This window comes from Herpailurus yagouaroundi, unplaced genomic scaffold, assembly GCF_014898765.1.
Source record: "Herpailurus yagouaroundi ecotype Mexico unplaced genomic scaffold, PumYag 159, whole genome shotgun sequence".
Lineage (NCBI taxonomy): Eukaryota > Metazoa > Chordata > Mammalia > Carnivora > Felidae > Herpailurus > Herpailurus yagouaroundi.
This window is the reverse complement of record NW_024412400.1, coordinates 39,164,329-39,186,763: the sequence shown is the minus strand read 5'-3', so window position 1 is coordinate 39,186,763 and position 22,435 is coordinate 39,164,329. Positions and strand designations below refer to the sequence as shown.

General features: G+C 38.9%; 1 protein-coding gene across 6 annotated transcripts in view; it reads left to right on the top strand.

The window, feature by feature from the left end:
* The window catches only part of SLC9A9 (solute carrier family 9 member A9), a 711,221-nt gene that overhangs the window by 98,960 nt on the left and 589,826 nt on the right, over nt 1–22,435 (top strand). The window contains exon 1 of one of the 6 annotated variants that reach the window (XM_040480401.1): nt 21,210–21,542. The exons of the other annotated variants lie outside the window; for them this stretch is intronic. Coding sequence (XP_040336335.1) covers nt 21,368–21,542 — 175 coding nt within the window. The 5' untranslated portion in view covers nt 21,210–21,367. Of the gene's footprint in view, nt 1–21,209; nt 21,543–22,435 lie in introns of those variants that run through there. 6 annotated transcript variants of the gene reach the window in all.

Sequence of the window (22,435 nt, the reverse complement as noted above, 5' to 3'; positions counted from 1 at the left end):
ACTTCAGATACAATTTCAACTCCCAGGCCTCCATAAATTGAGGATTCCCATGACTCCCTCCTCAGTTTTGATAATTTGCTAGAACATCTTACAGAACTCAGGAAAACACTTTACTTAACAATTTCATGTTCATTATAAAGGGTTCAACTCAGTAACAACCAAATGGAGGAGATGAATAGGTCAAGGTATGGGGAGGGAGGGTGTGTAGAGCTTTCATGTCCTCTCTGGGCCTGCCAGCCTCTCTGCACCTCATTGTGTTTATCAACCTGGAGGCTGATGAAACTCTACTGTCGTTCAGGGGTTAGAATGGAAGTTTCATTATGCAAGCATTACTGATTAAATCATTGGCCATTGGTGATTAACTCTATCACTGGCTCTTCTCCTGTAGGTCAGGGGGTGAGGTTCAAAGTTCCAACCCTCTATTCATGCCATGGTTTTTCTGGCAACCAGCCCCCATCCTGAAGCTGCCTAGGGATCCTCAGCCAGCAGTCATCTCATTAGAATATAAGAGACACTGTCACTCCAGAGATTCCAAGGGTTTTAGGAGTTATGTGCCAGAAGTCAGGGACAAAGACTAACACACACACACACACACACACACACACACACACACACACATTTGATTATATTATACATACATAGATAATAAATAAATATCATCACAATAGCACTATATCACCTTACAGAGGATGTGGCAGATCATATTTTCCAAAGATATCCACATCAATGTAGTACACACCACAAGCTCTTCTTACAATATGATGCTCACATTCCACATAAATCTGGGTGGGCCTGTGACTATGTGGAGGTGACCATTTTTTAATTTCATGGTTATATGAAAGCTGATATACTTGCCCCAACTCTCTTCCTCTCCAGGGATGCTTGCCTTTGGAATCTAGCTACCTTGTAAGGAAGTCAGGTAGCCCCTCTGACTGAAGAATTTCGTGAAGGTGTTCCCACCCCAGCTCCAAGTGAGGTCCCCGTTGACAGCCATTATCAGCTGCCAGGCTTGGGAGTGAATGAGCCGGCCTTCAGACTCCTGTAGTCCTCAACCTACAAGCCATCCTAGCTGGTGCTGACTGGAGCAGAGGCAAACTGCTGCCTCCCAGCTATGCCCAAACTGCAGATTTATAAGCAAAATAAATGATAACGTTGTTTGGGGCCACAAAGTTTTGGGATGGTTTGTTGTTATATAGGAATGAATGAGTAAAATAGAGGGGAAATTATTGGAAGTTTTTGAGAAGACCTCTGGGGTACTGTCGTGAAATAAAGACAGGGGATGCAGCTTGATGTCAGTCAGGCACAGCTATAATCAGATTGATCGCTTCCACAATTAACCCTCTCTATATTAGTTTCCCCCTATCTGTTGGTCGTTGGTACTTCTCTTTTCCCATGTATCATTTTTTCAGGTCATCTGGCTTCATTTTCATGGTATGTGTTTCTAATTCCCAGTTGACAGCTTGGCCCCCTAAGAAGAATTAAGGCTCTTTTCTTAGTTACAGTTTTCACTATCCTGTGAAAAACCTTAGACTAATCAAGTGTGCCTAAGGGGAGAGTCCTATAACATTTGGCCCCCCAAGCCTCCTCTGAAGAATTAAGGCCTTTTTTTCTGATATGAGAAAAGTGTAAAATGAGTGGTCCTTCCTTTTGATTTTGGGGGAACTCTTAGGAAAATGATAAATTTCTTTCAATGTGAGTTTAAATCTCAGAAAAAAATCTCAAGCAAAATACAGATCTAATTTTATGATAGATACCAGTGGCAAATAGGATTAGCTGAACAGGAATGCTTATAACTGTACCATCTTGGATTATTTCTATAAAAGTCATCAAAATTGATTGATCAGGGAACCAGCAGAATCCTAATGGTAAATCAAAAGGGAGATCGTGAAGGGCAAATTCCTCCAGTATAGCTGTATATTAAACTAATTTTATGGAGCAGCGATACATTATAGTTATTTGGAACCTGGACTCTGGAGTCAGACTGCTCTGCTAAATGTGGCTCCACCACTGGTATCTCTACAATATTCAGGACTCTGTTCCTCAATTTCATCATCTGAACATTGGCTCTAATAACGTTTCCTACCATACAGAGTTATTGTGAGTTTTAATAAATTATATGTAAGCGTTAATAATACTGTCTGGCACAAAATAAGTCCTCAGTAAATAATGACTGTTGCTTTTTATATACCAGACAGCAGATCTGATATCCTGTGGAATTTATGCTAAATTAAGCCTTTGTCACTGGAACTTATGACCAAGTTAAATTCATACATCATGAGCAAGTCCTGGCCAAAAGGTAGACACTAATGGAAAACTCTTTTCTACTGTTAACCCTTTGGTCCCTGTCTTCCATCTGTGTTTGAAAGGGGCAGCAGTGTTATGGACATGACGGCACTCAGCATCAGTTCTAACTTCCATGTGTGTGTAGAATCATGCAGAGACTGGCGTACTAAATCCTACCTTTCCTAAACTCCCACAAGGCTGGTGTTCTGGATGCAAATTAGACTCTAATTGAATGCACTTATGCAGAGCCTTTAAGGTAGATATGAGATGGGTGCCATCTTGCTTTGGGTCTTTCTACTGGCAAACATAATTGTGAAGACTTTGGGGTTTTTTTGGAGCAAAAGTCTAGTGTGTTGATAACCAAATAGGTGTGTCAAGGAGCAGCTGTGATGGGAAGGGAGGTGACTGCAGCTTCCTGGACCCTGCATCACAGAATTGGCAATGAGTTTTGAGGTCACCCAACCCAAAAGTCACCTTCTGAAGTCCCACATTTCTGAATATGTCAGAGGTAGCAGTTCTCCTGACAAGCATGTTGTATGATGTTGACTGGGAGTCATTTCTGTACCTTACTCCTCTATTGTCTCCAACACACCTAAGCACACACTTCCCTGCATTGTATTTTTTAAGCTCTTTTTCTTGCACACAAACTATGACTGATTCAGACAGGGAGACACAAAAGTTGTCTTCCCTGTTGCTGTCCTCTTTAAAATGATTACTTTTTCCAACTTATTCAGTATGGCCTTGCTGAATGTCCCTTCATAATGGAGAACAAGAAAAGGAGAGCAGGCTGTATGTTGGACTGCTGGTAAAAGGTGATTCCTCAAAAACTAACAAGTTGATCATGTGCACAGGAGGAAAGTCATTCTTCTGCTTCAGCACTGGTATGGAGGTACCTGGGGTCATATATGTATGAGTATATGTCAGTAAGAGTAGCTGAAGTAGGCCTCAGCATGGTCACCCCTTAAAAAATTTCAGTTGACTTTATAATTTATTGTTAGATATTTCCACTTAAGCAGAAAAATTCAGATCTGTTTTAATCTTCTTTGCTGTGCCATCTGGAAAAAATTACTTTTTAATGCTTCTCATTCTTCATCAATACTGGCATTGGGTTCTCAGAGTTGTTCTCAGCCCCCTTATTCCTTCCCTTCTGTCTTTCTCTACAGAGCATAAAAAACCATACACTCACTGCCTTCCCTTTTCTTGCCCTGGCAAGGGTCATATGATCTAGTTTTAGAGTAATTCTGCCAGAGGTAGCTTCTAGAAAAGCTTTTGTTTTACTTGTAAAGGAACAGATGTGGTTAGTGTGGTGTCCTTCTACCTTGAAAACAAATTTTTTCGGGAGCCATAGCAGCCATTTTGTGAACATGAAGTGAAGAGCCAACTCAGCAAAGATAGCAGAGGGAAAAGACAAAAGGCTAAATCTTTGATGACACCACTGAGTCTCTTGATCTGCCCTGAACTTCTTAACCCTGGTCTTTTCCTTAAAGCAAGGATAATAAATGCTATTTGTTTAAAAGAATATTTTTAGGATATTCTATTTCTTGCAGCCTCATTCCTACATAATATGTTATTTATACCTCCTGGGGTTTTTGTGAGGTTCCAATAAGGTAACTGGTATGAAAGTACTTTGAAAAACTATAAAAAGAGAACCAGTTTTAAAGTCCCATTTTAAAAAGAATCAGGTGTTTTCTGAGTAGCTCAAGGTAGAGGAAATTTCAGTGAAATGATAAATGATTGAAATAAATATGCCACATATTTCTTTCAACAACTCAGATGAAGGCTTGCTTCTCTCTTAAATTATTAATAATCCCATTTAGTACTTTCAAAGTGCTTTGCCATCATTTGATATGTAATCCTCAGAATTTCTCTAGCAGATTGTAAAATCTCATTTTATAAGGAAAGAAGTGAAAACATGGTTTTTCAAAGACTTTCTCAGAGACATATGCCTGTGGCAGACTCAGAATTAAAAATCAAAGTATCTAACAGTCCAGTGTGTAATTGGCTTTCTCATGTAAGTTTGATATGCAGGGTGTGACACAGCCCATGAAAGGAAGCCCTAAGCATTTAAAGTTATATCTTATATGTATATTCAAAATAAAGTCCAGCTAACCTATGAGACTGCTTGTACTTGAGAATAAACTGCCCTTATGTAAAACATTGGAAGAGGGCAAGGAAAGAATATATTTTACCAGTAATGAACTTAAGTCTACTTGTTGTACTACTATAAATTGTGTAATAGTTTTGTGTCTCCCCCCACCAAATTCATATGTTGAAACCTAATCCCCAATGTAATGGTATTATAAGGTAGAGCCTTTAGGGGGTAATTAGGTCATTAGTGCTCCACCCAATGGGAGTAGTACCTTTATAAGAGAGATCCCAGTGTGTGTAAGAATGTTTGCTTTTCTTCTTTCTTGCCAACACTGATCTGAACATGAATAAATTCTTTAAATTTTGCTAATTGGATGGATGAAAAATATCTCATTTTAATTTGCATTTTCTTGTTATTAAATGAACCCCATTTTATTTGACTATAGTTTGTATATACACAGATCTGTAAATTATTTATTCATATTTTATAGAATTTTTTCCTGTATTTTCTTTTTCACACTGATTTGTAGTTCTCTGTGTATTTAAAACTCTAATCACCTGGGGCACCTGGGTGGCTCAGTCAGTTAAGTGTCTGACTCTTGGTTTTGGCTCAGGTCAGGATCTCATGGTTTGTGAGTTCAAGCCCCTCATCAGGCTCTGAGCTGACAATGTGGAGCCTGCTTGGGATGCTCTCTCACCTCTCTCTCTGTCCCTCCCCTGGTTGCATTCTCTCTCTCTCTCTCAAAATAAATAAACATTAAAAAGAGAGAGAGAGAGATCCCTGAGAGCTTCCTTGTCCCTTCCACCATGTGAAGACAGCTAGAAGACAGCTGTCTGTGAAACAGGAAGTGGGCTTCCCACCTTGTGAGAAATAAATTTCTGTTGTTTATAAGTCACCCAATCTGTGGTAATTTGTGATAGCTGCTCAAATTGACTAAGACACACACCAAGAGCCTTATCCAATCCTGACATAAAATAAATGAGGCATTATTTTCTTGATGTACGTCATTATAAGCAGTAAAACAATTCTTTTCAATATTACATGTTGAAAAAAAAACAGGGGCAAAATAAAGTCAGATATCTAACTGCCTAAGCATGAAGTGGTTTCATGTTCACCCTTAAAAATGGAAGCAATGAATAGTAATTAAAAGCTCCTTCAGAAGTGTGGTGGTCAGAATCCTCTTCCACTTTCAACCCAAGAAAATGTTCTGGCAATTTTAATCATGTTTTTTCTGATGAAACAAATTTCGCTTTTAATTAATGGTGTTATTTTTCAGAACAAATTTATGCATTTCAAGGCCTTTTATCCAAATTCTGACTTAGGAGGATTTGTGTGATATGAGATCAAAAATGGGAAAAAGAAGAAAGAACTCAAATAGAAATACAAAAGGGTCTTAATTAAGTCTATATTTTCACTATCATTATTTTCAAATCCAAAGATGAATGATGAAGTGATGTCCTATCCCAGCTGTACTACTTCCTAGCTGTAGGACTTTGGACAAGTGCCTTTCCTCTGCATTTAGTTTCCTCTTATTGTAAATGAGCATAGTGATAGTACCTATTTCATTGGGTGATTGAATGATCACTGATCATTGATTGTATGAATTCCTATGGTAACAGTAATGTTAGCTATTATTACTATCTGTAAAAACCCAAACTATGGCAAAACTAAGAAATGGGAACGTAAGACAAATACTATAAAAGTTGTCTAAACTTCTAGCCTGGTTGGAGTGGCAGTGAAGGTAGATTTGACTTCCAGGGTAGCACTGCTGCATCTCTGCATTTTGGGAGTTTAAATGATTATTATTTAGATCTGTTCTCTCGACTCGTTAACATGCCTCTTGCAGGACCTGTGTCAAATACTAAAGAGCAGATTGTTGAGAGGTGACACAGAGCGCACATTGGTTTGGTTCTGCCGTCCTTAAAGGCAACAATAGTTACTGGACATTGAGGCAGGGGAGGGGGGACACATTTGAATTTGAGAGATGTAGAGGGTGGTGTTCAACAAGAAATCAGAGGTGTTCCTGAATAGAAATCCACTGTTAACAGAAGAAAATTATCAAAAATTATTGAAGAATTATTGCTTGTCACAGCAAGGAGCAAATGGCTGCCCAGAAATGTGCTTTCCAGAAAGCCAGACCAGTAGAACTCTAACATGCCCTCTGGATTTCTTGTTAAAACTTAGGAATTTATGACTTTGTGTATCTTGAGAAACTTATTAGAAGACCATGGGGGAGGGGAAGGGGAAAAAAAAGTTACAGAGAGGGAGGGACGCAAACCGTAAGAGACTCTTAAACACTGAGAGAAAACTGAGGGTTGATGGGGGAGTGGGGAAGAGGGGAAAGTGGGTGATGGGCATTGAGGAGGGCACCTTTTGGGATGAGCACTTGGTGTTGTATGGAAGCTAATTTGGCAATAAATTATATTTTTAAAAAAATAGAAAAAAAACTTAGGAGTTTATAGGAAAAGTACACACCTTGGGAGAATGAGAATTCCGTGAGATGTTTAAATCTCTGTTACCTTGTGATTTAATGGCATATGTACATTTTGTTTGTTAACTACCTCTTCCGCAATAGTTTTATACTAATAAGAACAGGGTAGTAAGAAAACATTCTTGCCTATTTTTTATAACAGATATTCCCAAGGTGTAGTGAAGTTGGAATTGGGGGAGAGAGATAGGAAACTGAGGCCAAAGAAAGTAAGTACTTGAAACTGGAATAATTTAGTAGGGTGAACTCCAGGGGGAAAATGTGCGTAGAATGTAAATGTCACGCGAGTCCTGGCTTCTAGATACTGTTATGGCCAGGGACACCCAGCACAGGACTGGACCCTTCACCCTCAGAGCATCAAGTGTTCTCAGTGTCCCCAAAGTACCTTGCATGTTTCCTGTTTGCCTCCCAGTTGGCTCAGTGTCTCCTAAGTTGGGCTGAAAGGGGAAATAAGATGAAAGAAGGGTGAGGGAGAGAAGACAGGGGAATACAGAAGGAGTAGGGGAAATTAGAGAGAAAGGAAAGAGAATGCAAAAGAAAGAAGAAAATGAGATAATATAAAAGGAAGAAAGAAAAGAAAGCATGACGGGACAAGCATGGACTCACAAAGATGTCACTAGACAGCTGGGACTGCAGTGTGGAGCTAGCACCCAATGCATAAAAGGAGGAAAGGGACATCGTATCTGGAGGAGCTTCCTTAGAGTAGAGGAGTTAGAGAGATAGGAGAAAAAAAGGGACAAAGGATAAGAAAACACCATTTGTTATCCTAGATGTCTGCATAATCATCATCTTTGTGTCTACTGTGTGTCAACACTCTTAGTGGCAATGTAGGCAGAACCACGTCGAATATTATTTCAAAACAGCAATATACCTTTTTATGGAGGCAAAACGTATAACAAGGAAGGGGAATCAGATAAATGATGAAGGAGGAGAGAGGAGGCCAAGCCTGTGGGACACTGCAGACAGGAGCTGATGCTGACCCCTTGGGAATGGAAGTGATGCAATGCCTGGGAGAATGAACAGGATGTTTACTGTCCTTTCGCACACTTAAAAAAGAAAAAGAAAAAGAAAAAAATATAGCACTGGTCACATACAACTGTTCCTTAAATAACAGTGCATTGGCATTCAATTTATCTGTGAGTGGGATAATTGGTATCACCTTGAGGTTTTGCATGTGTGGTATTGCCCAATGCAGAGCTCGGAACCCACGAACCATGAGAGTATGACCAGAGCTGAAATCAAGACTCAGAAGCTTAACCAACTGAGCCACCCAGACACCTCTCAATCTGTATTTTTAAACCAGACCTGAGCACTTTTTCATTTGTGTATTAGATCCTTTCACTTTTTGACATGAGTCATTTATTGCTCCACTGAAGCATCTGTCTATCAAGGCTTGTCTTGGACCAGTAGTTCTCAAACATTAGTGAGCATTGGAATCATCTGGAGGGCTTGTTAAACACAGGTTTCTGGGTTTCACCCCACCAGGGTTTCATATGCAGTGAGCTGAGGTGGAATAATCTGCATTTCTAACAAGTTTCCAGGTGATGCTAATGCTGCTGGTCCAGACCTTGCTTTGAGAACCACGATATTTGACCAATAATAGAGTGTTCCTCCTGAGTGAAGTTACTATTACTGAAGAGATATTGAAATACAAGGTTGTATTTCAAGGGTGGAATTTTTAGAGTTTAGAAAAACTTTGTTAGCAGCATTACAATACAAAGTTATCAATTATATTATCATATGAATACTAAAATCAGAGTTCTGTGATGTCTCATAGGGAAAGCTTCTGAATTTGTGACTTTCTCTGATTAGATGACTCATCTGAAGGTCTGGCCTCCCCCATTGTGGTCTCTTCAATTTTAAAAACTAAAACTTAGAAGAATTATGGTGGAAAATTTCTCTCCTTCACATGAGTCCATCTTGGCCTAGAAGGAAAGACACATTCACCAACTCTTCTGTCCTTCTGGAATAGTCCTGGCTAAGAGGCTTGTGCCCCTCCTCCCACCCTCCTCAGGCAGAGTGATACTTAAGCTATATTTAACCCTGGAGGATTATGCTTGTAACAGAGGAAGAGACCAGTTTTCTCTCTTTCTGTGACCCCCTGAGCTCTCAGATGCAAACAGGCTCACCTCCACTTCTGTGGCAATGCAGTAGCCCACCAGGGTCATGTCCTTCTACAGGCAGCAGTACCTATTTGAGACGGAGCCCAATGTAGGCTTGTCCCTGAAGCTGGCTCGGTAAGTGGCTACACAGTCTTTTCTGCAGCTTGGACACAGCCCCATTGTGATGTGCAGATTCTAAGATCCAAGCTCCATTCTCCAATATGCTTCAGCAGAAGCACTGCTAAGGCATTAATACAGTTGGCTATCTATTTTTTAAGTATTCACTTCATCAGTCAACACCCTGGAGGTGAGCAAGAGAAAATTTTAACCTAAAAGACCTCAAAAATATGGGCTGGGAAACAAGTAGATACGCAAGATGGGCATTTGGTCTATAAGGAAATCTAAGGAGACTGAGAATCTTAGGGTAGGACTTGGTGGCTAGCTTAGGCTGGGACAGCTCATAGTGGCTTATAGCATGTCCACAGCTGGTGCATCAGACACAAGGATGCTCAGAAGCAGAGTTCCAGTTATGGAGTTCCACCTCAAAGCAGGTGATCTTCACTATTTGAGGCCTTTTTAGACATTTGTGGAAAGAATGATTATCATTTTCATGGCATCTTTTTTGGCCCCCCACATAGTGCTTCTCAGCCAGGTCTGTAAGTTAAGTTTCCCATGGGGCACTGGGTACTACTGTGTTCATTTCATCCTCTAGTTTTTCAGCATCAGGCCTCAGTAGCAACTCTAGAGCACTTGTTCCAAATTCTGACTTCTTTACTTTGTTTTAAACTACATCAAGAGACAAATAATTTCTAGGGCTCATGAGGCTACTGCAGAGGGTTCTGGAAATACCCCGACCTGTACCTCCAGTTATAAATTGGCTCTGAATTGGATATGTTTAGAATTCTGCTCATGGGTGTAGATTTCAGAAACTGCAACTAGTTTTAACCACATAAGGGTAGTGGAAGAAAGAAAGAGGAATGTTGGCCTTCTCCTATAGTGGCTATATCACATTTTTAAGTGGAAGTAGAGGGCAAAACAAAACCATCCTTATTATGAACCAAAGGCTAAAGAGGAACAATTCTAAGATTTTTACCCAGAACACTCTGACATTAGGAATTTGGTTTGTTTAGTGATATATCAAGGACATAAAACTCTTTGGAAAGAGGTTTGATCTTGCAATCAGAGCATCAATGAGGAAAACTGAAAGTAAAATGAAGTCATATGTTTTGAAATAGAGGTGAAATAAGATTGAATTCTTGAAAAAAGATGGGACTAGCAAAAAGGGAAATATTTTATTGTTACCCAATCAAGGACTTTGGAGAGCTCAAGAGAACAAATAAAAACAGTAAGATGGAGAAAGCTAACTGGGTTAACTCCCCCAGTGAAAGCCCAGGTAGAGAACACATGGAAGAACATTAAATACATGTTACTAAGGGAAAGAAAATAATATGAAAAGGCTACATTACTATTATTTGATCCCAACTATATGACATTCTGGTAAAAGCAAAACTATGGAGATGAGAAGATCGGTCATTGCCAGGGGTAGGTGGAGACAGTGGGGAGATGAGTTGGCAGAGCACGGAAGTTTTTTTAGAGCAGTGAAAATATTCTGTATGATATTATAATGATGGGCATATGTCATTATACATTTTTCCGAACCTGTAGAATGTACAACACCACAAGAGAACTTTATGAACTTTGGGCAATTATGATATATTAATGTAAGTTTGTTCTTGGGAAAAAAACTGTGCCATTCTTATGAATGATTCTGGTAATGAGGAGGCTATACATGTGTGGGCAAAGGATATGAGGGAAATCTCTGTATCTGTCTCTTAATTTTTTGTAAACCTGAAAATACTCCCTTATGTATCTGCATATACATATAAATTTTGTGGAAATGTTGCGTGGTGTTTTCAGAAAAGAATGGAAAATATTTGATAAAAGTACTGGAAGATTAGCAGAGAATACATTAAACATTGTTTGATAAGTTTTAAGGTGACACCATCACTTTAGTTTCCAAAACTCATATGGCCATGGTTTGGGGGAAGATGTCCAGGAAATTCATAGAGTTAGGACTCTGAACAAGGGTTTAGGGATGATAAGTCACTGTAAAAGTAGCCCAGTAATTCAAAAGAGATAATTTACAAGCCAGGGTTAGCTGCTGGGCAGATGGAAGATAACTTATGGGTAGAATTGTACAATTTAGGATGAAGAAGGCAACTGGATATTTTTAAACAGTGAACGCATTTGATTGCTCTGGAACTCATTAATTTTGTATGGGGGACCCTAGAATAACTGTCTTGTCTTAAAGAAAGAAGACGTCAGGCATTCTAATCCAGCTATCAGTGCTACCCAGGAGGAAAAAACATTCAAGGCCCTGCTGATCTTGTAGGATTCATGGAAGAACAGAAGGGAATGGAATATTAGGGGATTATCAAACTGCTGTAAGAAAAGATGTATCTGAAGGAATAGTTGCATCACTGATGATGCTGGAAAAATGTATTCAAGGGTTGGTAAGTCCAAAAGCCAAGGAACGTCAAGGTTTTAGGGAAAATCACATGAAAAAAAAAGCATAATGCAGCAAGCAAGAGAGACATAAAAATTCATTTGAAAAAAAAGGTTATTATGGAGATTTTCAGCTCACATGAAAGTAGAGGAAATAAAACAATATTCATCATGCAGCCCCAACAAACCATAAAACTGTTGCCATTCATATCGTAACAATTCCCTCACATGATTTTATAGTGGAGTATGTTAAAGGTCTAGATGTTTGTCATTTCATTAATAATTAAGAGGTTTTCAACATGCAGGACAAACACAGGGCGGCCAATAAATTTAAATTTATTGGAGAACTGGATTAGAAGGTGTCATCACTGCACATTTTATGGTTTTAAAAGAAGATAGTATTGAGGCACCTGGGTGGCTCGGTGGGTTAAGCATCCAACTCTTGATTTCAGCTCAGGTCATGATCTCATGGTTTGTCATTTGGAGCCCTGCGTCAGCTCTGCACTGTCAGTGCAGATTCTGACACTTGGGAATTCTCTTTCTCTCTCTCTCTCTCTGCACCTCCCCCACTCTCACCCTCTCACTCTCTCAAAATAAACTTTTTTTAAAAAAAGAAGATAGTATTTTGAATGTTTCTCTCTAATGGCGAGACAGTGCAGTATGTATCCAAGTGAATTTCCCCATTAGTGTAGGAAACACAATGTGCCAGTGAATGGGTACTTCCTCCCTTGTGGGTTTAAATTCCTCTGGCCCATATGCCCATATGGACGTTTGTGTTGGTCATCCTGATACCAAAATATTTTACCTGTAACTTTATGTTTTCTTCACATGCCTGCAGTTCCCAGTGGTAAAAACTCTCAGCAATGTTCCATGAATGATGACAAAAATATAGACCTGGGTTGTACTAATTACAAAAATGTGGACAGATAATTTTGATTGGGATGATGCTCTAAGTGGCATGGGAATTGCTTGCTTGTGTTTTCTTAACTTATTAGAGTAAGTCTGGCGCTGTGATTCTCAGGTGTCCTTTTCTTTAGCACACCAGAATGAATATTTGTGGCTGGATTAATTCAACTTTGTAGTTGCTGAAGAAGCTATAGTCATCTCAGTGCTTCAGAGATGGTCTAAAGTACTACAGCTGCTGAAGGAAATCTGGCCCCATCAGAATGAGACCAATCCAACAAAATCAGAAAGTATACAGAAAGAAATGAATTTAGTTTACAAGGGGAAAGGGAATTTGATTTAGAATTTTAGCGCTTACTCTTTCAACTTAATAATCAAATAATCAGTGTTCAAATTTGGGATGTTTGTTGTTTTATTTTTTGAGCATTTTTTGAGTATTTTTATGCTAGCGCATGGAGCTTGTTTACTTTTTTAAAAAAACTGGTTGCACAATATGGATCAACACAATTTACACACAAAAAAGTTGAATAGGAATAATTCTTCGTCCTTTGGTGTGAGGTGGAGTTAAGGCAAATTTATAAATGTTTATCCTTTCTCGCAGGGAGCAACAGTTAGATCACTCAACACACTGGTCTCAGGAGGATTCAAAAGAAGCATCCTCTTGAATACAGGAGAATTGCTTACGCACATTGCTGGTTTCCTCTCTGGAGTGGGTCAGCCTGACAGCCTAACAGGCTTGACAGTTAAATGCAACAGGTTTAAAGCACAAATACCTGAGGAGACTTAATGGGCAATCCTTCTGCTACTATCCCCACATTTTGCAGTGGTCCATGCAGGAGGAAACTTCTACCTATACATCTAACCTTTTGGAGGTGCCACCAGGGAGCTTCTGCCTCTCTCTTGATCCCTTGGAACAGGAATGTTCAGTGGGTGATCCCACTCTCATATTAGTTGGGCTACACCTTACTGGAGGTGAGTTTCCAGTGCTTGGGAGCAGAGAAGGTTGAACATTTTATCTCCTTCTTTGATCATTGCAGTTGAAGTGAGCCCTGAAGGTTGAGGGGTGGGTAGAGCGCTAACATTCTTTTTTTTTTTTTTTTCTTTCTCTTTCCTGCTGTCTCTGCAGGAGACCTCCCTTCTTAAAACAGGCTAAGTGCATGGATGTGGAGTCTGCCCTGCAGATCTGGTCTTACCTCAGGAGGTGTGTCTCTGAATGTGTTCTCCTTACTTTCCCATGTAGAGTTTGGGTGAGGTGGGAGGCCTCTGGTCTAAGCCAGATTCTCAAACATAGTTCACCAAAAGCCTTATACTTCGGGTATAACTGTGTTCTTGCTCAGTTTTTATTTTGTGTATATTCTTCTTTTGTTAAGATAGTGAAAGGGAGGAACTGAGGTTAAAGTGCTGAATCCTAATAGAACAATTCCATTTTTCACATGGATATAAATTAGTTGTAAGAGTAAGTTTTGGTGGAATTCAGCACTGTTTCAATCTTAAATTTCTGACAATCAATTGATTCTGCTTTTTCTAAATTTAACATTTCTCAAGATTATAGTGCATTAACAGACAAGGTTCAAAGTATGTTCAAAGTAGAGACAGGAAGACATTTTTGTTTTTTAAAAAAAGATTCTTCACTTAACATTTACAAACTGTATATTGTTTATAGTCCCTCAGTTGTGGAGCCCAAATGTGCTGTAGAAAAACTATTTTTGTAGAGAGAATATGAAGAGTGAGTAAATGTTCATAATTGTCTTATCTTTTCAAGAATTTTGTTAAGGAATCTGAGAAACTTGAAGAGCCTTTCTGACAGCTCTATAATACAATGTTCTCTGTTACAGCTTTAGTTGAGATTTATATGTCCTGATAGTATTTTGAGGAATATTCTTTCCCCTACCTAGTGTCTTAGTCTGTCTGGGCTGTTATATCAAAATTACCATAATCTGAGTGGCTTATACAACATCTATTTCTCACAGTTCTGGAGGCTGGGGAGCCCAAAATCAAGATGCTAGCAGATTTAGAGTCTGTTGAGAATCCATTTCCTGGTTCATATATAGACAGTTATATTCCAGCTGTGTCCTCACATGATAGAAGGGCCAAGGGGATTCTCTGGGGTCCTTTTTATAAGGGCACTAGTCCCTAATTATATCCCAAAAGACCAACTCCAAATATTATCATAGTAAGGATTAGGTTTCAACATATGAATGGGAGGGAGCAGATACATTCAACTAGAGCTTAGAAATGAGAATGGATTACTTACTTATATCTTCTAACTGAATAATATAATTGTTATTTGCATATCCATACTTAGTCTAGGTAATGAAGAAACATTCTTGGATCTAATATCTAATGTAATAAGAACACACAAAAGAAATGCCATTGAAAAGCTTTGTGAATTTGTCGTTTTCTTCCACAGTAATGTAGGACATTTTTATAGAACTATAATCACACTTTCCTATGAAATCCCTTAAAACTTTCAATGCTGGATTAAAATGAATATTTAACCACCTATTGTTAATTTAAACTTTATTTGGAGTACAATCCTGGGGTTGTATGTAATGTATGTTTATATGTGCATACACCAAGTTACATAGTCTTCAAAGAGTCCCAGGGTAGTTTTGAACTTTTAATTTAAAGCATAAACTTTAGATATGACATAACCATCATAAAATAACATTTCAAAGCAAATAGAATTTCGTCTCCACAGGTGATATGGGACTTTAACTCCGCTGGCCATAGGGCATGATTTCCCTTCTTATCCAAGAGACCCATGTTGTTTGTCATGGAATTTATTATGTAATTTAGTTGCCTCAAGCATAAATAAAATTAATCTTAGGTCCTGCTTAAGGAATGTTTTCAACATACCTATAAATTTAAGTTTCAAAGTACGCAGACCCTGTAAAGATATGGATGAAATGGGGAATGGCTCCAATGAGGCTTATAATTTTATTTCTGAATAATGGTATTTCCTGGTCTTTATGCACACTTCCTCACTTGTGATTCCTGGGATTATCTAAATAAACTAGCTGCACCTAAGTCCTTGTCTTAGGCTCTGCTTTTGAGGGAACCCACATTGAGACATCATCCAACAAAGCCTGCCTCAAAGGCTGGATTTTTAATAGATTTAAGAGACACTAGAGGTATTTCTGTCAAAACCTGCTTGCCATTTACATACTTCATTTCAGAAAAATATTTTTAAGATTATTCAGTGTCACCTTTTTGAAAATTCTGCTTTCCCTTCTCTTTTGTCCCTTTCTCTCACTGGAAAAAAGTGTAGAAATTAGGGAGAGATGAAGGGTATGGGACCTTTCTTCTTAGTTCATATAAACATTTTATAACTTAACAGAAGTGATAGGGCAAAATGTCTTTTAGCTAATGAGGTCAGACTTACTAGTTTTTAAGACATAGAATAGAAGTTATATCCTAAGAAGAATGTTAATTTATCATGTGGACAGTTAATAGGAAATCAAAGAAATGCATTTTCTCAGGTCTTTGATTGCAGGAAATTTTCATTAAAATAAGCTGTAGCTTCCAGTGGCAGTTTTCCATTTTGTCCTCCCTGTCCTTGGCTCCGGAGCTCATACTTCCCTTCATCTCTGAAACTTCCTTCCTGGGTTGGGGGAAGCCACTGTGGCCAGCTTGCATTTACCTTACCCTGTGAAAAGCTGACAGAGATTAAATACAATAAAAAGCCAATGAGTTTCTCATGCCTGACTCTTCAATATGTGCAAGACAGAAGAGGGGATCAATGGACCAAAGCTTTTGTTTCTTTTTTCTTAACCTTTTCAAATTGAGATATAATTAGTATGTAACATTTATTGTTTCTCTCTACAAAAGAAAAGTGGTGATGTGTTGCCAGGACAAAGCTGGAGACAAAAGGAGAGAAGAAGCTGAATTAAGAATCCAGGGCTATACATCTGGGACCCTCCTCACTCTTGAGGCTTTAGCTGTGAAGCCACTGCCCTTTAATGGCATAGGGCCAATGTGGCTAGATTACAAGCACAATGCCAAATTTGCTTTTCTTCCACTCTGTACAGCTTTGGGAATTCTTCAATGAATAAATGCCTAAATAAAAAGTGGAATCTCGTATATGTTTTCTGGGGCAAGGCCAGTAAGTGGCATCCAGTGCAAGTGGAAGGGGATTCACTTTCTTTCTGGTTATCCCTGAATAGGGAAACTTCTTATGTACTCCTGGCCGTCAAAGATCAACAATCCAGAGATAAATTGTTACTCTGGGAAAAAAACTGGGAAAAAAACAGTGAGGTCTATATCCCGGTTTTCCCACTTCAGAGCACTGAAGGAACACACCTTGTAGGGTAGAAGAAAGAAGAGATCCTCATTTATGCCAAACATGTTTCTGTACCTGAGTTGTTGAATAGAAATGTTGCAGGATTTTTTACCTCCGTACTGGAGATTTGTTGTCTTGCTGCTTCGAAGAATGAAGAACTGGACACAAAATGAGCAGCAGGCTAAAGTTTATTAGAGTATAAGATTAGAAAATAAGAGTAGTATGAAAGCTTTCTTTACAGAGAGGGGGCATTTGAAGGTGAATACCCATGACTATAGGCAAGGGTCTTTGTTTCATAAGGTTCTGCTCAGTACCCTCTTCCCTTCCCCCTCATTCCTTCTCAGGTTCTACCCTTACTGGCTGGATAACTCTAGATGCTGGGTTGTCCATTTCTGATTGGCTCCATTCCATTGTGTGAGGAGTCAGACATGGCCTTACTGTCCCTCAGATAACATTAGTTTTATGGTTTACTTAGTTTCCTTAGGTATTTTGATTGTCCAATTCCTGAGGGGAACCTGAGGCGGAGTAGGTGGTATCTGTTACATTCTTAAGAGAGGGACATTATGCCCGAGGGGCTTTGCTGTGGTCAGAGGCTCCAGCATTGTTCCAAAATGTGTTTTTCCCCCACTGAGGGTTTTTGGCCCTGGGTTCCAGAGACCCAAGACTCTACAGAGGCAGACAAAGAAAAACCAGGTATTGGGTAGTAAGTTTTGGGGAAGTTAATATTGTTTAAGTGTTTATTGCAATTTAACTTCCTTGTGAAATTTTTGAACTCTTATTTTTCTGTAGAGTCTATTAATGGGAGGGGTACATATTCTTCAAATTTGGGACATTTTTGTGCTAATGTGACTTTTTTGGAGGGTAGGGAAGCTGAGATGTGTTAAAAGGTAAACTAAGGCACATTAAAATTTGTAGAAGTTTATTTGGGAGTATATATCCATTTAAACTGGTGCAGCATTAAACTGAAAGTGTTTAGGAGTACTCTACCAACAGGAGCTAAGAGAGAAGTATTTATAGAAAAGATGTGGAAGTGAGTCTCAGATATTATTTGATTGGGTATCACTTAAGTGACTGCCTTATTTGGGAGAGTCTAGGTGGCTGTTTGTAATTGATTGTTCTTAAGTTTCACTCTTAGATTTGAGTGCATTGACTGTGGCTTAGATTTGGTTTGTCTGCATAGGCTACCAAGGCATTAGAGCCACCCTAGCCTAATAGTCTCCTTATTTCATTACTTTAATGGATGGATTTATGATGAATTTGACAATAGAATGGGGGGTGGGGCATGAATTTTTGGTTCAGGACATGGTATGCTCCTTAAGTAAACTTAATTACAGTCCTGTCCTGGCCCATTTCAGAAATTTTGGGGGCAAAATATATAGCCCCACTTCACCGGTCTCAGAGAGGGATGAATATTGGGAGATAGGCCAAGTGAATGAAGCACTGGGTTGGCTTAAGTATTTTCTGTTAAACACAGTGGTTGAGGGAGAAGTTGGCAGGGTGGGACTCTAGTGATTGAGGAAAGGGAACTCTCAGCATCTCTCCTCAACCCTAGGAAAATCTCCCTTCTTGATCCTCTGAGCCCACAATCTCCACTGTCCTCTCCAAGAATAAGGAACTCTCAAATGATTGGTTAGATTCTGAAACTCAGTCTATGCATTCTAACTGGTCATGTTCACTAGTGGTGGTATTACCATGCAATACAAGGTTACTGGGCCTGGGAGGCTCCTCTCTTCAAGTCTTTCCTTCCATGGTGCTGGATAGGCAAGCTAAGGCAGGGCATACTCACTGAAATGGGCTGTGCCATCTTGTTTTTCTCTTTACTTCCTCTCACCTGCATGTTGCATCTTGCAGCAAGAACTTTTGACTCACTGGCCAGCAGGTTCTAAGAGTGGGATTAAGGAACAATCAAGAATGTTTCTTTGAGCCTTGTGCCTAAATTTTGGGTTCCATTCCAACTTCATCAGAGAACCTGGCACTAAGGATTATTGTCACCAGCTAATAAAACAGTGCCTTAATTTTTAACTGATACTCTTCTTTGTGTGAATTATCCCTCAGGAATGTCAGAAAGAATAGTTATTATTGACAGAAGAGGATTTTCACATTTTGGAAACCTTGGCTGTTAGGATGATTGGTTTGCCTGTGACTAAGGAGTTTCCTGGGATACATGACTTTCAGTACTAAAACCAGGAAAGTCCCTGACAAACCAAGATGAGTTAATCACCGTAGAAATGTCATCTTAAGGCCATTAAACCCCAGACAGAAATTTAACTTCCACTAGTTATACACCCTTGCATATGTTGTCAACTCTAAGCCTTAAATCCCTCAGCTGTAGAAAGAAGAGTTTTTATGAACATTAATTTAGACTAAATTAAATTTCCTAAAATATTTCCTGTCCATGGTAGGTGCCATATTAATATGTTTTTCTATTTAATTTTTTGTACTTTTATTGGTGCAACAGAAAATAAAATGATATTGAACAGCAGAACAGTGAATATATTCCATTCGTAGAGTGAACCAGGGGCCACACTTCCAAATGACTGCAGGGGCCACACAGGGAACATGAATGAGTGAAATGGGATGAATGGGATTTGTGGCAAACAGGCACTAACAGATTGTGGCCATATGGGAAGGAGAGCCCAGTGGGCCAGATCTTACCAGTTTTGTTTGTTTTTTTTTTTTTTTCTAGAGAAGCCATATATATAGTTTTCAATGTGAAATATACTTATTTGAGTATGTTGACATCAAATTTAGGACTTTTAAAAACAATGTATTAGCCAATCAAAACATTTCAGGGACTTTAATCCTCTCATTGAGCTGTGTTATTGGGTAAGAGAATGCAATTGGATGTCATAATAAGACAACCAAAGAAAGTTTATTCTATCCAGATGGAGTAATTACCATTATTAAAAGGAAACCAAAGTAATTAAATGATGATCAAAACAGAAAAAAAGAAAAGGGAATTGCTAGACTTTGAATTCGGGTTATCTTGTAAATCTAACAACTCAAGACTAAACCTGTGGGATTGCAAAATTGTAAAGGTAGAACCTGCTAACTAAGGCTTCATGAAATTCTCACAAGCGTTAGCTGACAGATTTCAAAACAGTGCGAATATTAGTCATCACATATATGCCTGCCAAAAAGGGTAGCGTGTTAAAAGAACATCTGCAGCCCACATAAATACCCCCCACTGAGTTAAACTCAGAGAGGAAATCAGCTTCAAAAGTTGCAGAAGGCAAAGAAGCTGAAACAGCAGTTTTACAGTAAGTGGTTGAGAGATTTTCCTGTGGGTGAAACTGTTATTGGGGAGCTAGTTAGTTTCTAATATATTATATGTTTGACCTCTAGCTTTTGGTGACAAGAGCTTTGGAGGATATATTTGGACTTTCTCTACTCAAGAAATCATTTACACTCTACACACTGAATGCCAATTCTGTTGAATGTGGGCATACTAAATGATTTATACTCCTGAGTTACAATAGTACCATAAATGATAAAAAACTCACTTAACCCATGAAATGAGAAAAAAACTCACTGAACCCTTGGATGTATCTAATTGCACTGAACCCTTGGATGTATCTAATCTATAGAACCAATAAGGCCAACAAATCATAGCAGTTGCTGAAAAATCAGCAGAGCCCCTGGTAGTAATATTGTCTTGAACTTTTTCAAAAAGCATAAAAATATGAATTCAAACAGAAACGGCCTGCCAAATGGAAGGTGAGCTGAAGAATCATCACTGTTATGGTCTAAGTCTTGTGATTTTTGGAGCCTTTGTTGCTGGTGGCAGACTATTCCTCAGTGACCTCACCACATTGTTTTGCCACAGGACAGAGGAAGTTTGTGATCTATGGCAGATTTCTGTGGGTCCTGGATGTCTGGACCAGAAGCTCTATAAAGAGAAATCCATGTACGTAGTATTGCTGAGGATGGCTATATGGTTTCTTCCTTCAAAGATATGTGTTTAGTGTCTTTTCTTTTTTGACTTAACATATCCAAACAGCACAGCTGTAGAGATGGGGACAGGATTTTCTTTGTGTCTTTTGCTTTCATTTATTCTTGGTAAAAGGGAGCAGTTTAAATGCTGCACTTGTGACTACCAGTTATATAAAGCCATAGAGAGGGAGGAGGAGTCATATACTAAATTCTTTTTTCATTCTCACCTTAAAACAAAATTCCTGTGAAATCATCTTAGGTCAAATCAGAGCCATCAATTAAACCCTGTCACATTGGTAGACTTTGGTCGGAGAGGTGAAATCTGGCGTGTGAGTGAGGTTATGATTCGGAATTAGCTTTTTGAACTTAGAAAATGTTGCTGATGAAAGGTGATCTGTTTTATTCTTAATCTACAGTTCACCAGTTATGCAGTTTAAGGAGCTTGTTTAAAACAATAAGAGTAATGACTCAAGATCTCAGAATGATTGCTTGCAGGTTTGTCCAACATGAGAGATAATTTCGTGGAATGGATTGTTTCAAGACCGTAAGAGTCCATGATGAAACTACACTCTGGAGTTTGAAAAGAGACAGGGCTGCTTTAAGAGAAACAGGAAGTTGTAACGAGAAGCCATCTGAATACTAAGGCAGAACGCTCATGAAGTAGCAACTTAAGTGGCAGTGTTTATTCTGAAATCTTCAGGCAGCTAGACTGTTTCAGGCAAATCTGGATAAAATAGTCCTTATCCAGGTTTTTGTCTAAGGAATTACGAGAAGACCAGAGAATGGAGAGACAGCAAAGGTTTATGTCAGAGAAGGATGAGTATCAGTTTCAACATCAGGGAGCAGTGGAGCTGCTTGTCTTTAATTTTTTGCTCATCCTTACCATTTTGACAATCTGGTTATTTAAAAATCATCGATTTCGCTTCTTGCATGAAACCGGAGGAGCAATGGTGTATGGTGAGTGCAGAAATTGTAGGATTGATGTGAAACTTGTTGCTTGGGCGTAATTAGAGACTTGTGCTCAGATGGCAAAGTATTGAAACTGGAGAAAATGTGCTGATTGAAATGTCATTAGCTTGATGAAAGGTGCTGCAGCATAATGAATGCTCATCTCTTTCCAGATGAGCTGCTGAAATTTGCCCTGTCACAAGAGTAAATGTCATAGTCGTGTTCTCAGGCGGCACATAATGTGAGTCTGTTGACAGATGCGGGTCCATTGTCATGTGGGGAGTCCAACTGAGCAAACTGTTTGTTTTTGTAATGATAGATATTGGGAAGTCAGGACTCTGCAGTCACAAAGAGCAGCAATCTTTCACAGGAGGGACTGATGAGTTTTATAACGTTCTGGAAATAGCATTATTTAAAACTGTATGGAATGAATCGTCTTATGTCAACTAGTTTCAAGAAGGAAACTGGCAGAAACATATCCCACCCATGCTATTGGAAAAACTGTATCCAAACCCATTTTAATTATATGGGCAATGTTTTATTTTCTTATACAAAAGTTTCCTTATGCAATACTTTTCATTTCTTAGCCTGATTTTACACTTTCTAATTTATAATTACTGTCATTTTTAATATTATATGCTATGTGCCTTTGGCGGGGAGTAGGGGGAAAGATCTGAAAAAGCATTTAATATTTTAAACTCCTGAAGTATTGCTCTTTCTTGCAATTTACCGTGTCATTCCTTTCAGAAAGTTTAGTAAAATGTGCAGAGATTATCCATGCTGTACTCTCGTCTTTGAAAGTACAATGCAAGACACCAGTAGTTCTAAAACTTGCTATACTATTCTTATCTCAGCTTGGTAATGGATAGGAACTTTGAACACAATGCAAACAAGTGAAGCAT